General features: G+C 49.7%; 1 protein-coding gene across 2 annotated transcripts in view; it reads left to right on the top strand.

Moving 5' to 3' along the window:
* Nucleotides 1–18,742, top strand: part of LOC144755927 (calcium-activated chloride channel regulator 1-like) — a 368,989-nt gene that overhangs the window by 100,256 nt on the left and 249,991 nt on the right. For both annotated transcript variants that reach the window (XM_078645342.1, XM_078645333.1), the window contains one exon: nt 11,930–12,038. In XM_078645342.1, the coding sequence (XP_078501468.1) occupies nt 11,930–12,038 (109 nt within the window). The remainder of the gene's footprint in view (nt 1–11,929; nt 12,039–18,742) is intronic.

Below are 18,742 nucleotides of genomic sequence, written 5' to 3'. Positions count from 1 at the left end.
AGGCAATGATATGGAGCACAATGCTTGGAAGGAGGTGGAATACCGGACTCATACTGAGATGCTGGGTACACCTGATTGGGCCTGTGTGAGTACCAGGTCTGCGGCTGCTCGGGAGGAGAAGTCGCGTGGGTTGGAGCCTGGAACAATGGCCCACCCAGCTGCTGATGAGGGAACATTTCGAGGACAGGAGGAGCCTGCCTCGATGTCCATGCCCCGTGAGACGGATAGGCCACCTGTGGAGGTGGACCCGGAGTCCGCGGAGGAGGACATGGTTCCGTTGGAGGACTTGCTTATCCCCGCTGAGTGGCAAGTGGAAGGAGGACCATCCAGGGAGGAACTGAGCAAGGGACAAAGGGAATGTCCCACCCTCGAGGGTCTGAGGCAACAGGCTGAAGCCCAGGCAGTAGGTAACGAGTCTGGGAACTATCGTGTTTACTGGGAGGATGGTCTCCTCTACAGTGAACCCAGGGCGCCAGTGCACGGATTGTCACGGGCCCTGGTAGTCCCACAGTGTTACCGAGCCTTCCTATTAGAGTTGGCTCATGAGATTCCCTTGGCAGGACACTTGGGTCAGGACAAGACCTTTGCCCGGCTTGTCCCCCACTTTTATTGGCCTCGAATGAGGGTGGTGTCCGACACATACTGTCGGTCGTGCGTGTCATGCCAAGCCAGTGGGAAAACAGGGACGAAGCTGAAGGCTCCCCTGGAACCACTTCCCATCGTTGGCACCCCCTTTGAAAGGGTGGGCATCGACATTGCTGGGCCCCTAGATCCACCTACATCATCCGGTCACAGGTTTATCCTGGTCCTGGTGGATCACGCCACAAGGTATCCAGAGGCAATTCCTCTGAGAACCATTACTGCACCAGTAGTGGCCAAGGCCCTGATGGGGATCTTTACCCGAGTGGGATTCCCCAAGGAAGTTGTGTCTGACAGGGGGACCAACTTCCTGTCAGCATATATGCGGGCCATGTGGAAGGAGTGTGGAGTGACTTACAGGTTCACCACTCCTTATCACCCACAGACCAATGGTCTTGTGGAAAGGTTCAACCAAACCTTGAAGGGTATGATCAGAAGTCTACCCGAAAGCCTGCGGAGGAAATGGGACATCCTCCTACCCTGTTTGCTCTTTTCCTACAGGGAAGTGCCGCAAAAGGGAGTGGGCTTCAGCCCCTTCGAGCTTTTGTACAGGCACCCTGTACGTGGACCTCTCAGCCTGGTGAGGGACTCCTGGGAAAAGTCTCCCCGGAAAGTTCCCCAGGATGTGGTGAGCTACATGCTGGCCTTCCAAAGCCAAATGGCTAAGTTGTGGAAGCAAGCTTCTGACAATTTGGAAGCCAGTCAGGCAGTTATGAAAGCGTGGTATGACCACAACGCTCACCCAGTGGAGTTGGAGCCTGGCCAGAAGGTGTGGGTGATGGAGCCTGGAGAGCTGAGTGCCCTCCAGGATCGTTGGACAGGCCCCTACGAGGTATTGGAGAAGAAGGGCAAGTCTACCTATCTGGTGGACGTAAAGACCCCTCGGCATCCGCATCGGGTGTTACATGCCAATCGCCTCAAGCCCAACTACGAGAGGCCCGAAGTCATGTGGGTTATGGTGACTGACGGATCGGAGGAAGAGGACACGGAGCCTCTCCCCGACCTTTTTGCGTCTCAAGAAAAGGATGGGTCAGTGGACGGAGTGAAACTCTCGCCAACCCTGACTCCTGAGCAGCAGGAGGAATGTCGCCAGGTCTTGGGGTCATTCGCTCCTCTGTACTCCCTTGTCCCGGGTAAGACCCACTTGTGTACCCATGACGTGGACACAGGGGACAGCCCACCTGTGAAGTCAAAGTCTTACCGGCTGTCTGACAAGGTGAAGGCCAGTATCCAAAGCGAAGTAGCTAAGATGCTGGAGCTAGGAGGTGTTAGTTCCTAAAGCTGCCCCACCTGGCACCACACCAGAATTGAGATTCTGTGTGGACTACCGAGGACTAAATTCGGTAACCAAAACGGATGCTCATCCGATCCCTCGGGCGGATGAATTGATTGACCGGTTGGGAGCTGCCCAATATCTCAGTACCATTGACCTCACTGCAGGGTACTGGCAGATTCCCATGTCTAATGGAGCCAAGGAAAGGTCAGCCTTCTCCACACCTGATGGACACTACCAGTTTTGCGTCATGCCCTTTGGGCTCAAGAACGCTCCTACCACTTTTCAGCGGCTGGTGAACACGATCCTCACCGGGATGGAGTCATTCTCTGCTGCTTACTTGGATGACATAGCTGTCTTCAGTAGCAGCTGGGAGGATCACTTGCAGCACTTGCAAGCCGTTCTCCAGACCCTGGAACGGGCAGGCTTGACGATCAAGGCCAGCAAATGTCAGATTGGACAGGGGTCGGTAGTGTACTTAGGACACTTGGTGGGCTGGGGAACGGTTCAGCCCCTTCAGGCGAAGATTGAGGCAATCATGGCCTGGAAACCCCCCAAGACCCCGACTGAGGTCCGAGCCTTCCTGGGCCTCACAGGTTACTACAGACGATTCGTGAAGGGCTATGGCACTATCGTGGCACCCCTTACAGAACTCACGGCCAAAAAGCAACCCAGGACAGTCATTTGGACGGAGGCTTGCCAGCGAGCCTTCGACACTCTGAAACAAGCATTGTGTAAAGCTCCAGTCCGGAAGGCTCCAGATTTTTCAAAAGAGTTCATTGTCCAGACAGATGCATCCGACATTGGCATTGGGGCGGTGCTATCGCAACTCAATGAAGAGGGTCTGGATCTGGTCTGGGTCTGGAGTGGTCTTTCTGTCACGAAGACTGCTTCCCCGGGAACAGAGGTGGAGTACCATCGAGCGGGAAGCCTTTGCGGTGGTCTGGGCACTGAAGAAGCTGCGACCATATTTGTTTGGTTCACACTTCCTTGTTCAGACAGACCACCGACCCCTTCGTTGGCTCATGCAAATGAAGGGGGAAAATCCCAAACTGTTGAGGTGGTCTATCTCCCTACAGGGAATGGACTTTCGGGTGGAACACCGGCCCGAAGTTGACCACGCCAATGCAGACGGTCTCTCCAGGTATTTCCGCCTTAGTGTTGAGGACTCCCAAGGGGTTGGGTAGCTCTCCCCACTTTCAGCTGGGGGGGACGCGTGTTAGACCCGTCTGCTTCTGAGAGTCCCCTCACCACTATGATTTCTTTTGTTCCCCTGTACCTCCCAAAATTTGTCGCTTTTTATTTGTCTACCAGGACTTTTTATGTGTTGTTTCATGGGGTTAGATGTTCCTTGACACCCAGTTGCTCACAAGGTTTGTGGCACCTATTTACAAGGCGCCTGGCCCAAACCTAGGCCGCCAATTTTAGATCCTGTATGGAGGCAGTCGGACAGTGGATGATTCATAATTCACTAAAACTGAATGGGGAGAAGACGGAGGTGATGGTATTCGGAGGAAAAGAACAGATCTGGTCTGCTGAGTGGTGGCCGAACTCGCTGGGCCTATGTCCCGAGCCTACCTCCTCAGCAGAAAATCTGGGAGTCATGATTGACCCCACCCTTAGTATGTGCCAACAGGTCAACAGGACTGTATCGACCTGCTGGGGGATTCTCCACATCCTAAGGAAGATTAGGCACTATTTGTCACCCCAGGCAAGAGGGCAACTTGCTGTCGCACTTCTGGGCTCGCGAATGGATTATTGCAATGCGCTGTATGCAGGACTGAACAAGAGTCAGCTACAGCGCTTGCAGGTGGTCCAGAATGCGGCAGCGAGATTCGTTCTTGATCTACCTAAACGTGCCTCTGTCACCGAAGCCCGAAAGCAGCTTCACTGGCTCCCTGTTGAGGATCGGATCCTTTTTAAATCCATGTGTATGGTGTATAAAGCTTTAGCTAAATCTAGCCCTACAGGCATTGGATCGATCCTATCTCAGTATAACCCTGGCAGAAATCTCCGTTCCACTCAGAAGCTTCTTCTTTCTGTACCTCGTGTTAGAAAAGCAAGATGGGGAGGCAAGGCCTTTTCTAACTTGGCCCCCAAATGGTGGAATGCTCTCCCTTTGGAAGTAAGGTCCTGCCCCACTCTACAAGCTTTTAGATCTGCTCTAAAGACCCACCTTTTCACACGTGCATACCCTTAGTGGCGCTCTGCAATCTTTTTGATCTGTTTTGATAGGCGCCTTGACACCTTCGGGTTTTGTTTGCGCGATACAAGTCGCTTAATAAATAAATAAATAAATAACCTATGGCATTACAAGCTGGGGTTTTCAACCTGTGTAAATGAACTTAAAATGGTGGACACCCTTTTTCCTCATGTGAAGTGACTCCCATTGGAGCCTTCATGAACCCTGTCCTTTTGAGGTTTTGGCGCCCTTTGTTTGGCGCGCATTTCTGACAGGAATTCCTTTATTTTCCTCAGGTACACAAAATGGCTGCTCTAGAACCCCAGTACGGTGGCTGTGAGTGTCCTAAATACCCCTCAAGAGTGCCATGTCATTGTCACAGCCAGAGAAGGTTCTAGAACCTTCTGGCTCGTGCCAGTACCCCAGGGCACTGGCTATATAAGGCCCAGTCCCTGGCGGCCATTTTAGATGATGGAGATTAGTTCAGACTAGAGAAGAGATTCCAGACTTGACACCAGATTGACACCTGCCCTGTTGACCCCTGAGGTGGCTGGTAGCGCAGGCAGTAGAGCAGCAAAGGGTTGCTGGCGTTGTGTCTGACTGGCGTTCCAGTCAGCTACGTGAGAAGGGACCTAGCGCCTACAGCGCCTGCCCAGCGAGTACCTCATTGCCCCCAAAGACTGTGGCCAGATTTGTGTGCCTCTCCGCCCCCCGGTGGTGAACTGTGATCGATTTATCGAGTCGCGAGGCAAGAGCAAGTTCGCCGCAACCGCGATCTTCAGCTGTGCCCCCTTCGCGACAGGTGCCTCTAGAGGGGAGCTCGGACGTCTCCGAGCCCCACCAGCGTAGAGCGCTTCCTGCGCAGATCGAAGGTGAGGTGGTGCGCCGGGGCGGGGAAAGGCCGGCCTTCGTTGGGCGGGACTAGCGTCTTTGCCACTCCCCAGTGACCCGGGAGCTGTAGCTGTGGGCGGGAACCACCCTGAATGCGGAAGTCGGAGGGAGGTCCGTGGAGCCCCTGAGAGCCCCGTCGCTAACGAGAGGAGTGCTGTGCCCGACTGAATCGTATCTTGATTGCAGCCGATGTGAGGTGGGCCCGTTTCCTCATAGTGAATGCAGCGTTGTGAAGGAACTGTGAACCGGCATTTACTTGACTGTGCGCGAAGGTTGTGTGACCTCTCCGGCAGCCCGTTCGTCAGTCTAATGACTTTGAACTGGTGCCGCCTGTGCTCAAGTGGTGCTAAAGCCCGTAGGCTCGCATAGACTTCACCGGCAAAGCAGAGATCCTATCCCGGTGACCGCCGAGTGCAAATGATGTATTTACTGTGTTTCCTTGCCTTCTAGATATACGCGCATACGCCTTGAGTGATTATTAAAGAGTCCCAAACCTTATTTTGTGCTCAGAGAAGCCGTATACCTGGTCATTGAAAACAGCATAAACTGTAAGAGTTATCTTTCCCATTTGAAACGTATTGCAGATGTAATGATTCTAAAGTATTTAATTGGTGGCAGCGATACCAGAAGAAACATGTGGTTGTTTATTTAAATGAACCAATATTTATTCTGATATTTATTCTGATATTTATTCTGATATTTATTGTGATACTCATTCCTGAAGTTATTCTATTTATTAATACTATTTATTACCAGAACTGTATGACCAAAAGAAATGTATATGTGCTTTCCCAGTCAACCCTATTTACAACAAAGAACTTTTATATAAAGGAATCGTATTTTTCTACAGCAGTGGTGCGGTGTCCTTCTTTTTGGTGTGGATGTACAAGGAGTTATTGTTGGGTCAGAGCCGGCTTAACACTACAGCCTTCACTTGCCTTGTCACTTGAGCCAAGCTACCCCCTTTGTGCTGGGCTTGCCCATCGCAGGTCCAACACTGTTGAACCCCTAAAAGCAGGCCATTGCAGTAATCGAGGCGCGACAGCACTAGTGCCGTCACCACCGTCTTTCTGCTCCCCCCGGTAGGAAGGGGATAACCTTTCAGATGATTTTCAATATCCAGTGTATGAAAGAGGTTAACGCCTTAACATGAGGTTTAAAAGAGAGCTGGCTGTCAATAATGACTCCTAAGTTCTTTACCTTTGGAGCCGGAGATGGCGGGGCTCCCATCTCTGTCGGCCACCATTTAGAGTTCCAGAGGTTAGTATTTGACCCGAAGATAAGCACCTCGGTCTTGGAGGAATTCAATTTTAAGCAACTCTTTGCCATCCATGAACTAACTGCTGACATGCAGTCCTGAAACCGGGCAGCTACACCGAGCTAATTCCACGGAAGTACCGACACCACAATCTGGGTGTCATCTGCATAGGATGTTAACTCGAACCCAAAGGCTCGGATCACCGGGGCGAGAGAGGATATGTAGATGTTGAATAAAGTGGGGCTTAGGGAGGATCCCTGAGGGACCCCCCCTGGGAGTTCGAAAGGTCTCGATTCAAAATCTCCCATTGCCACCACTTGTACCCGGTTTTTAAGGAAGGATTTCAAAATGCTCAGTGCTTGACCCTGTACCCCGCAGTCCTCCAGTCGGTCCACCAAGATAGCGTGGTGGACCGTATCGAAGGCCGCGGACGGGTCCAGTAATATCAGCACTGCCTGGCCTCCATCATCCAGCACCTTCCGGACCTCCTCAGTGGACTTAATCAGAGCGGTCTCGGTGCTGTGTCCTTCCCTAAACCCATGTTGGGCTGGGTCCAGACCATTCGAGGTACGCAGGAATGAGCAGAGCTGGAAATTCATAGCTTTCTCGATAAGTTTTGCCGGCATCTGCAATCTAGCTATGGGCCTATAACTGTTGGGATCCGTGATATCCAGCGAGGGCTTCTTCAGTAGTGGGGAGATGGATGCCCGTTTCCAGACATTGGGGTAGTCACCCTTCTCAAACATCAGATTAAACAGGTTGGCTAGAGAGTTAGCTATAGGAGGTGCTGCCAGCTTTGCTATTGACGTGGGGCAGGGGTCATAGGGAGAACCCGACTTGGTTGCCATCAATAGTTTAAGAACGTCCTCGGAATGAACTGGCTCAAAAGCCGAGAGTTTGGCCCCCGAAGAAACAGCAGAGGGGGCCCTATGAGACCCCTCCGCAAGGCTCAGAGCCACCTGCGGTTCAAGTGTTGTAAAAATAGCTTGGACTTTGTTCCGAAAGAGATTGGCCAGGGATACGCAGAGTTCAATATTAGGAGGCACCATCATCGGTTTAGGGGTGGTGAGGCTAGCTACTGTGTCGAAAAGTTCCCTTGCTGAGTTCTTGGCCTTCTCTATACGGTCCGTGAAATAAGCACTCTTAGCCTTCCTGATGCTAGCTTTATAAGCCCTTTGGGCGGCTTTTAAACTCTCTTTGTCCGGCTCGTTGTAATTCACTTGCCAGGTCCGCTCTAACTTCTTACATACTGCTTTGGCTTCTCGGAGCTCGTCCGAAAACCAGGGAGCAGATGGGACCGACCTAGTGGGCCGGCATAGCTTAGGGGGAGCTAGCTTGTGACAGGCCCGATCGATCCAATCCGTGTACTCAGAGGTTGCTTTATTCACATCTGCTGGTAAGGCAATCCTGGAGGCAGTTAACAGATCCTCCAGAGCCCAACCATCAAGATTTTTCCAAGCCCTACACATCCTAGTTGATTTCCCATCACATAGAGTCTTTTGTACAAGGGGGCTCTGAATAGTAAACAACACCACCCTATGATCCGTCCAGGACATGGGTTCTGCTTTAGCAAATGCAAGATCAGGATTGTTTGAAAATATCCCGTCTAGCGTGTGCCCGGCCAGGTGCGTTGCCCCTGTGACCACCTGAGTCAGTCCTGTCGCAAGCATCTCCTCAAGAAGGGCCGAAGTGTCCACGTCGGTGACACTTTCTAAATGGAAGTTGAAGTCCCCCAAGACCGTGAACGAATTGACACAGAGGGCTTCCTCCAGAATACTGCCCACTGTTTCAAGAAAAAGAGACTTCGCCCCCGGAGGTCTATACAGGAGGCAGCCCTTAAAGGTTTGATGGTTGGAGAGCACCAGTTTGAACCCCAGGGCCTCACATGCCCCTGAGGTCACTGGCGAAAAGACTCCTTGGATGGAAGCATGATAGATGATGGCCAGACCTCCTCCCCTTTTCCCAGACCTATCCAGGACATAGTTAAGGTAATTAGGAGGAGTAGCCTTTACTAGATCAGGACCAGATGCCGCATCGGTCCAGGTCTCTGTGATGAACGCAATTTGAACATTTCTGTCCTGAATCAACTCTGCGCACTCGATACTATGCTTTACCAGTGATCTAGCATTGATCAGTAGGCAGTTCGTTATTTGGTCTCCCCGCCTATCCTTGATAGTGGGGGTGGGGGTAAAAGCCTTGATTTTGTCACAGAGAAACGGTGGAAGGTCCGTTTTACACGAAGGACACCTTTGTGGCCCTGTCTGCATCTTTTTATCTGGAATCACGGTAATACAGCCGGTTCCCTCACCTCCTCCTCTCAAGTTCCAGAGCTGCGCTCGGTTAAAAGTGCGCCTATGCGGAGAGTCTGATAGAAGCCGAACAGGGGTAGTGGCGCTGGGCGCGGGTCCGGCGCGGACGGGCGCAGACGGGCTTGCCTTTGGCGCACCTTCTGCGCGCTATCGCGCGCCGCTGCGCCAGCCCGCTGCGCGGACGAAGCCCTGTGGCCATTTATGGGGGTGGGAGGAGGGCGTGAGGCTGCGACAACTAGTCCACAGTCCTCCCCTACCTCTAAGATGGCGGTTCCCCAAGCCCCCTTCCGCGTCAGCGCCTAATCGGCTGCGCTGGGAGTCATGAGATGGAGTTAACACGGTGTGTAACACCGGAGCAACCAGCGAGCGTGTAGGAATTAAAGTGGCGAGTGCAATTTAAAAATCGGCAGTGCAAGCTGCAATTCGATAGTGCAAATCGGCAGTTCAAGACAGCAGTGCAACCAGATAATATTATTAAAAAACAATTCCAGTTAAAATCGCTCAATCAATATTTAAAATGTCCCAATGTAGAGTTGGCTCCAGCTCTGACCCTAATCCCCCGGCTTTTCGCCTCAGGGGAGTACCAGAAAGGGCGCGGTGCTTCCTGCTCGTTTTATGTCTCAGGGCGAGCGTGAGGCTGCGACAATTAGTCCGCAGACCTCCCCTACCTCTAAGATGGCGGTTCCCTGAGCCCCTTTCTGCGTCAGCGCCTAATCGGCTGCGCGGGGGGTCAGGAGATGGAGTTAACACGGTGTGTAACACCGGAGCAACCAGTGAGCATGTAGGAATTAAAGTGGCGAGTGCAATTTAAAAATCGGCAGTGCAAGCTGCAATTCGATAGTGCAAATCGACAGTTCAAGACAGCAGTGCAACCAGATAATATTATTAAAAAACAATTCCAATTAAAATCGCTCAATCAATATTTAAAATGTCCCCATGCAGAGTTGGCTCCAGCTCTGACCCTAATCCCCCGGCTTTTCGCCTCAGGGGAGTACCAGAAAGGGTGCGGTGCTTCCTGCTCGTTTTATGTCTCAGGGCGAGCGTGAGGCTGCGACAACTAGTCTGCAGACCTCCCCTACCTCTAAGATGGCGGTTCCCTGAGCCCCCTTCCGCGGCAGCGCCTAATCGGCTGCGCGGGGGGTCAGGAGATGGAGTTAACACGGTGTGTAACTCCGGAGCAACCAGCGAGCGTGTAGGAATTAAAGTGGCGAGTGCAATTTAAAAATCGGCAGTGCAAGCTGCAATTCGATAGTGCAAATCGGCAGTTCAAGACAGCAGTGCAACCAGATAATATTATTAAAAAACAATTCCAATTAAAATCGCTCAATCAATATTTAAAATGTCCCCATGCAGAGTTAGCTCCAGCTCTGACCCTAATCCCCCGGCTTTTCGGCTCAGGGGAGTACCAGAAAGGGCGCGGTGCTTCCTGCTCGTTTTATGTCTCAGGGCGAGCGTGAGGCTGCAACAACTAGTCCGCAGACCTCCCCTACCTCTAAAATGGCGGTTCCCTGAGCCCCCTTCCGCGTCAGCGCCTAATCGGCTGCGCGGGGGGTCAGGAGATGGAGTTAACACGGTGTGTAACACCGGAGCAACCAGCGAGCGTGTAGGAATTAAAGTAGCGAGTGCAATTCAAAAATCGGCAGTGCAAGCTGCAATTCGATAGTGCAAATCGGCAGTTCAAGACGGCAGTGCAACCAGATAATATTATTAAAAAACAATTCCAATTAAAATCGCTCAATCAATATTTAAAATGTCCCCATGCAGAGTTGGCTCCAGCTCTGACCCTAGTGCCCCGGCTTTTAGCCTCAGGGGAGTACCAGAAAGGGCGCGGTGCTTCCTGCTCGTTTTATGTCTCAGGGCGAGCGTGAGGCTGCGACAACTAGTCCGCAGACCTCCCCTTCCTCTAAGATGGCGGTTCCCTGAGCCCCCTTCCGCGTCAGCGCCTAATCGGCTGCACGGGGGGTCAGGAGATGGAGTTAACACGGTGTGTAACACCGGAGCAACCAGCGAGCGTGTAGGAATTAAAGTGGCGAGTGCAATTTAAAAATCGGCAGTGCAAGCTGCAATTCGATAGTGCAAATCGGCAGTTCAAGACAGCAGTGCAACCAGATAATATTATTAAAAAACAATTCCAATTAAAAGCGCTCAATCAATATTTAAAATGTACCCATGCAGAGTTGGCTCCAGCTCTGATACTAATCCCCCGGCTTTTCGCCTCAGGGGAGTACTTGTAAGCACTAGGCTAATGTGTAGTATTACTTGCTACACATTATAACATTTTCATCGAATAACCAGTCTACTGACTACAAAAGTATTTATCAAGAAGGTGAGCTGATTTCAACACCCCTACATGAAGGAGCAGTACATGTCTTGTTCAGTAATTTAGCACATTATGTGCAGAGATTCTCTTGGCTCTATGCCGTCTCTCAACCAAAAATCCATGTCCCTGCAGACCTGCAAAGGATGGCTGTCTGAAATGTCAGAGTTATATATTCGGATCTCATTGGGTGCAACTCTAATATAGATGTTTTCAGTCAGAATTGCAGGGAAAGAAACCAAGCACAATTACACTGGTTGCGAAAAACACATGGCTATGTCGAATGGAATTGCAAAGAGGGTAACTGGAAATCCATTGGCTGCAAAAAATACATAGATGTCTACAACACTTTTGGCTAGAGAACATGCAAGACCGTATTTATTCTAATGTACAGGACACTTGAGGCATTATTGCTATTTGCTGGAAAAAATAAGTTGATGTAACCAATGGTTTGGCAGAGAATGCGTAAAACACTGTTGACTATGATTGGAAAGCACACATTCATGCAACCAACATAGCTTCAGAAGGAACATGGACCAAAATAATTGTTTTTCATTAATAGCCAGAGCTGCTCGCAAAGGCCATACTGTTGTTCTGTACGCTGTACGGAGAAGAGGCAAAGAAACTCTTTGTCAAAACCGTACTTCTGCACAGTGTACTCAAGAAAGAATACTACTGCTGCAGAGCGTCAGTTGCACAATATATTATGGCAATATAAAACAAGCATACGTGTGTGCACTAAAAAGCACTAGAACGTGCAAAAAAACAGACCATTCTCAATACAGCGTGACTGCATTGCAAAGTTATGCATCATGAAATATAGATATATGTACCGAAAACTATGGGGTCGGTAAACTGGTTTTCAAATTAAAGAAGGTAGATAAAAAAGTACATTATTGGCCATAATGTGAGGGAAACTCGCTACGTCTAAAATCAGTAAAAACTGCACGAAGATTTCAGGATAATTCGAATGAAGGCTTAATTTCAGATTAATCAAAACACATTTTTCTCCTAATAACATTCAGTTTTATGTTTTAACTATGTGTTACTCTTTCCACAGGACGAGTTCTTGTTCATGAGTGGGCTCATCTACGATGGGGAGTGTTTGACGAATACAGCAAGGAGCAGCCTTTCTATGAATCTGGACAAAACCAGATTAAGGCCACCAGGTGAGACTTTAACTGTTTGTATGCAGACGTGCCCCCTTTCCTTAATCATCTGCAGACTCTGTCGATATATTAATGTCCCCTGAATGGTGTAGAAGTGAGTCCTCTTCCCTCCGTGCCCGATGAAGAGTAGCTGATATGCTGGGTTCTTGGATTTCATCCCCAGGCTCATGCTAATCTAGTATGTGAGTAAAGGCCTTGTCCTGTCTTTGAAAATAGTGTGGTCCTGGACCTGGTGGAGGGCACCAAGCATACCCTCGGGTGTGTCCGAGGACTACTGTCCCTATCAAAGGTTTATGCAAGTAGTGCAGTGGTTCCAGTCTACCGTGTTTTGCAGAGGCCTTAGAGTGGTATAAACAGCAAAGTGGTCCTAGACACAGTTTATATAGCACATTTCAATGAAATATTAATTTCTACTTATTTTAGAACTTAATCCTGAAAAGAAAAAGAACACACAAGCTAAAATGCGTGAGCAGTATTATCCTAAGTACCCAAACAGATTGTTCAACACTAAGTTTTGTAGCAAAATGAATTCGCAATTTATTTATAATCGTATATACATATTTACAAAAAATCCCAAGACAGTTTGGGGGAGTTCTGCCAGGCGCAGTAGAAAGTGCAAAAGTTGTTGTGCTCAAGTGAGAAGAAAGAAAGAATAAGTAAAAAGATATAATCCAAAAATTCTAAAAAAGGCTAAGGTTCTATTCCAGTAGCATTAAGCCTGTCCCACGTATATAAATCATACGTATCAATTATAGTCCTTTAAAGGGCAGGGAATGGGGTACAGGTATCAGAGAAGAGGGGGGTGTGACGTTTATAAACTGTGTCTAGGACCACTTTGCTGTTTATACCGTACGATACCCAGGTCCTTTGACTTTGTCTGGGTCATACCCCATTTTTAGGTCTCGGCCTAGAGACGTGCGAAGCGCGTTCTCGGCAGAGATCTATTGCAATTGTTTCAGCCGCTAAAGCCGACAAAAGGAGACAAGAGCTGGGCACGCGCCCAGCATCTTGAATGGGAGAGGGAGCGACAAGAGCTGACCACGCGCGGATTTGGTAACGCGCACGCTCACGGCGCCAGCGTCTCCGCCGCGCGCCGATGACTGCTCTCTTCCTGGCCGGCTTCACTGAACGTTGCATGCTTGTTTTCTTGGATAATGACTGTTGCATCGTGAGTATCAGGACACGTTAAAAAAGTGCAGCACTGCAGTCGAATATTAATAGGAGTGCGTGCCCCGCAAGGAGGAATGCACGAGCTCAGTCAGGCCTGCCTGTGTCCAGTGCACAGTCCCCGTGCGCCCTGCAGCCGCTGAGTGTGGCTCTGGGGCGGGCGGGCCTCCAGCGCCGTTTACAACTCTGCGGGGAAGACGAAAGTCCGCCCGAACAAACACTGAGCCTTTTGACGCGCCAAGGAACGATGCAGACTTCAATAGGGAAAGGATCTATACTTTGCTCCGTAGGCAACACTCCCCTACAGTCAAACCAGCAACGGAAAATAGCAGTGCCAACAAACAGCGCAGACCGGACTGGCGACTTCACCCAGCGCACTGCGAGCAGCGCCCAAGCCTTGGCAGCGGCCACTTCTTACCCCAGGCTTTGGGGCTCAGCAGTTTTGCTTCTCTTTCCTCCGTCGTTATTTTTTCTTCCTTCTGCTTTCCACCTCCTTTCGCTGCGTCATTATCGCTTTCCTTCTTTCTTCGTTTTCACGGTCAGTGCTGCCCCCTCTTGTAGATACTCTGAGAGGCCTCGCTAAGAATCCTAAAGCGCTGCTTGCATTGACGACGCTGACCCCTTAGTCTCCTGCGCCCTTTCATGAGCATGGAAGGGGGCACATGAACTTTGTTAGCCTGGGAATCTGCCCTAGCTCGGCCAGCTCAACCCCCTTTGTTCTTACTGAAAGTCCTTCGTTCTCTCTTGGCCATGCCGGTGCCCGTCGACCCCCTCTTTGTGCTTGGTTGCCATACACTGTCACAATATTATATTCCACAGTTGCGCAGTGTTTGTTGCAGCTTCTTAAGTTGGGTGCTGCTCCGAGCTCATGTTGCTGCATTTTAAGTGAGAACAGTTCACCCCGTCGTTTACCATACCTCTCTGCTGCTGGTGGTGGTGGTAGTTGTACACTAAGAGTACCAGCAGACCTTGAGGCAGGATGATAACTTGACATATCTTCGTATTGTATTTCTTACCGAGAGCACGTCGACCTCGCTGTGTGAGCCCGGGAGGCAGCGTTGTTTGAAGAACTCGAATGCATGTGCTTATTTCGTGTGTTCTGGTCTCTGTTTCCAGTGCTAGGGTGTATTTTTATATCTTTACTGTGTTAGTCCACTTGACGCAATTATGAACTGAAATTCCCAGAATGCACTTTCTTTTAAATGAAGGGTAGGACTGAAATCATGACTGCTGATCTTTCATTTGCTCAGCAGAAGATCGATCAGAGAAGGTGGGCAACTTTTGGAACATTTTCTGTAACTTTGGGCTATTTTCTGGCGAACCGATTTGCACCTTGTAAATGGGAAATGTCGGGGGAAACAGCTCTTCAGAACATAGCAATGCAGCCGACTGCGATGGTAAAGTAGTTCTGCATTTACTAGATGATCAAATACTGCATTTTCAAATAGCTTACAGGGTTAAAACACCAGTTGCGGAAATATCCGTTGGTAATCAACAAATCGAAGAGTAAAGCAATGGTAGGGTAAAGCAGGATGTTAATACACTTGCTGGCGATGTGTGTGCAAAAACCTTGCTCACGTGCTTAGTCTACAAATTAGCTGCAGAACTCTCAAATTTCCCAGTTCCATACATACCTCCTCTAACCATACGTTTTCAGCATCTGGGGATTGTTGCCCTGTTTTAACCCATTAGAAAAATCAGAACTACTAGTCCCAGAATGCAAAGGAAACACCATGGACTAAATGAAAATACTTGGCATGGTCCTGGAAAACTAGGGAGCATTGTTGTAGACAAGGTGAAGGTGTCTTTTGCGGAGCAAGGCGTGTGCAACACATCATTTTTGACGTTTTACATACCTGTCCTCATTAAAGGCAGTTTTGAAAATACACATTTCCTAAGCCACTGTAAAACCCAGGCGCCCTTTTACATTTACAGGCGGCATCTGTTATTACCTATTATGAGACCTTCGGCTTTCAATCTGTTGCAGTAGGTTTGTTCCTTGCTCATTATGAAGACCACGTGGGTTCGTCCCCCTGTGATACCAGCCTCAAGGCTCCCGCCACACATGGGAATATTTACCTCTCACTTCCTCGGAAGTGGCAATGCGTCTCCAAAGCGATGCCTAATAATCAGACCCTTAGCACGCTAATCATCACCCCCATTCCTCCTTTGGGTGTTGTCTGCCCGAGAACCCCGGAAGTGCACCCTCTGCTAATCTCACTACCCACTGCTGTCTTTCCTCTCCCACCTGACTCCCTTCGTCGTAGTATTGGCTTCTCTTTTTCTACCTCTCTCCATCACACTGCTCCTCCTCAATGCTACTCAGTTCAGTTACCTCAAGGGTTTTAAGTGGGCCAGGTCCTGCCGGTGAGCCAGCCACATTCCTGCCCTGGGGCGAGAAGGGAGCTCGGGCTGGGATGAGCTGTCAGAGGCGGGACAGGCCTGGACGAGCGAGTCCACGGAAGTACTGGCCGACGGGGCCATAGAGGGCACGCTCGAAGTACGCAGGCCATGGCATGTCCATGTCAACGTAATATGAGTCAGTGCATGCATGCCACTGGGGAGGCGTCCCATGTGTCTGCATCAGTAGTGTCTGGCTTTAAGTAGAGAAGTGAGACGTCCTTTTGCCTGAGGGGCTATCACAGCCACAAGGGGTACAGTGAGAACGGGGGCATCCATCTTTCACTCCAACCTTCCATGCTGCCTGGGTACACATAGAGTACCTTGCCAGGCTTCACCGCCACCAGCGACACAAAGCGAGGTGGGGGCAGTGCTTTAAATGGGCCAGTACTGAGTACCGGCACTTTTTCTGTAGACCAGGAGGGTACCGGTACCATGACGGCAAGCTCAGGTTATGCATCTCCTGCACCTCAGGGCAAGGCCATCTCCTCCAGGGCTTCCGAGCAGCTTGCAAGTAAATGAGGTGTGAAGTAGCCGGCCTTTTGCAGAGTTGCTGCTGAAGATTAGCAGCGCCCATTTCATTGTTCCCAAACTGAAGGGGTTTGAGTGGGCACTTGTCACACTGTGATTAACAGGGCAGGGTCTCTAGACAGACCCTGCCCTGTCAATCTGGCGTGCAGCGATGAAAGTGCTTTAGCGCCCCTATCCCCCACCCGGTCTGCGTTCAATGCCATGGCTCCTTGCTTGGGAGGTAGTCTCTCGCAGCTCACTTCTTCGGATGCCCTCTCAGCTCCTTACGTGCTTTAAAAGCAGATCAATGAAAACGCCAGGATTTGCATACATATTGAATCGGATAACTGATACGGATCTAAAAGTACCTAAAAGGAGCTTTCATTTCAGAAAGATAAACATTATATTTATATTAAGGTAATAGTGCGACCAACTAATTACAATGATTATTTACAAAGTTAAAAACCCTGTAAATTGTATTTCTTTGGCACAAACAATGGTGAAACGAAAATTAATATATGTTCCATATTTATTTAATCTCTTTCCGTATTCCTGTCCTGATCAGGGGAGAGGCTGCAAAGGAAAGAACCTGCTGCCCTAAGGAAACTTGCATGCCGCATTCGTTTACTTTCACAGGCGTAGGATTCTGGACCATGAATAATTGTAAATCAAAAGAGAAAGAGTTCATTTGGGAACCAGCTTGATTAGTATTCTGCCCAACAGAGTCCCGGCGCTCAGTGGCGTCACTAGGGGGTTGCAGACCGCACGGGTGACACCATGAGTTACAGCACTGGGTGACACCAACCCTAGTGACGCTGCTGCCCACCCCTCCAGCAAATACCTCAAAACAAGGAAATGTTAACATATCACAGTTTGGCTGTCATTTTGTGTAATGAGGTAATCTGTTTTGTGGACAAACACATTTCTTATGTGTTTTGATATATGCTGCAACTCGTACAGAAGTCATTATGTATGATCATATCTTCCCGTAGCCCCGCCCCTAACCCCGCCCACTTGCCACGCCTCTAGCTCATTTTAATGAGTACCTGCACTTTATTTTCTCCATTTAAAGCACTGGGTGGGGGTATTCTGCAACTTCCACTGTGGAGCCTCTGTCCAGCCGTCACAGCAGACATTAGCACATACACAAAGACGCTCAGCAGAGGGCCAGTGTCACTCGTGAGGTGGGTGGGACAGCCGTCTCCCTCTTTCGCACTGCCCATTCTTCTATCCCTAATTCTCTGCTTCTTTCCGGCGCCTTTTGTTCCTTGTCTTCACTACGTCTATTTCAGCACTGCCACAGTTCTGCTGCCTCTGCCCACCTTCATCTAATTTCTGTTGCCTCACTGGGACTCCTGGCATAGGCTTCCTTTTACCTGCGCCTCTCTAATGCTCTATACACCCTCTGCTAATGTCACTACCCACTGCTGTCTTTCCTCTCCCACCTGACTCCCTTCGTCGTGGTATTGGCTTCTCTTTTTCTACCTCTCTCCACCACATTGCTCCTCCTCAATACAACTCAGTTCAGTTACCTCAAGGGTTTTAAGTGGGCCGGGTCCTGCCGGTGAGCACCGGCAGTTCTCAAAAGCAGCTGCTGGGACAGGTCCCTATAGGGCTTGACATTTTTGCCCCCCTCAGGGTGAAAAAAAAATCTGAACTCTGCAGTAGGGACACCCTTCACTGCCTTTGAGGTAACTTCAGAGACTCCTTAAAGTTATTGCGGTCCCATCATCTCAGCACTGAAGCGTTTTCAATATTGTATACAACGAAGCCATAGTTGTTGCTTATTTATCTTACGCAACTAACAACCATTGGCAAAGCCAATCGTGCTGGCTTGTTGTAGGCGGAATGTTATTTGTTGTATTATATATGTGGATGCAATGACAGAAACAGCAAAATACCAGTCGGCTGCTCACTCTGAGAAACACAGATTTTTCGCTTAGGTGTTTTTAAGCACGACCTTAATTACATCGGCCACGCCCCTTTGAGAGACCCCCCCACCCAGTTGTCTCATCCAACTTAAAGCCCCGTTACCTCTTTCTGCCATCCTATGAGCCTTTCTACATTTCTACCACCACTTGCTGTCTGCTCACTCTGCCCTCCATTCTCTGCCCCAGCTCTGTGTCCCCTTTTCTCATCGGCCCTCATCTCTATCCCTCACCCACCGGCTCACCATGGTCTTCTCTGTGTCAAGCGCAGCTCTCTCTTTGAAGTTATCCTTTGCAGTGAATGCTCCCATTCATCACAAGAGACCACAGTGGCATGATGGGAGCCAGATGTGTGTCCGGAGGACCCAGCCCAAAAGCTGGAGAAGCTCATGTTCCCCATGTCTGTTTATCAACGCATCTTTTGGCAGGGACATATTTTATCCATGTTCCCATATACCCGCCTCCCTGACGCCTCCCACCTCCCTCCACTCCCGAAAGCTTTCCAATAGCCTGGCGTGGGAGGCAGGCAAAGGCTTTCACAGGTGAGTTTATTCATGTGTGAGGCAGTCTTTCCTGAATCTGACCACAATCCCTGTTAACTTTTGGCAAATTGACGGCCCCTCGTAACCAATGAGTTGAGATGTATATATCTTATGTTATGTTATGTTATGTTATGTTACAGTTATTTATTGAGCGCAC

The sequence above is a fragment of the Lissotriton helveticus genome, chromosome 1_1 (genome assembly GCF_964261635.1).
Source record: "Lissotriton helveticus chromosome 1_1, aLisHel1.1, whole genome shotgun sequence".
NCBI classification, from domain to species: domain Eukaryota; kingdom Metazoa; phylum Chordata; class Amphibia; order Caudata; family Salamandridae; genus Lissotriton; species Lissotriton helveticus.
The sequence above is the reverse complement of the archived record's forward strand: the minus strand, read 5'-3'. Positions and strand labels throughout refer to the sequence as shown.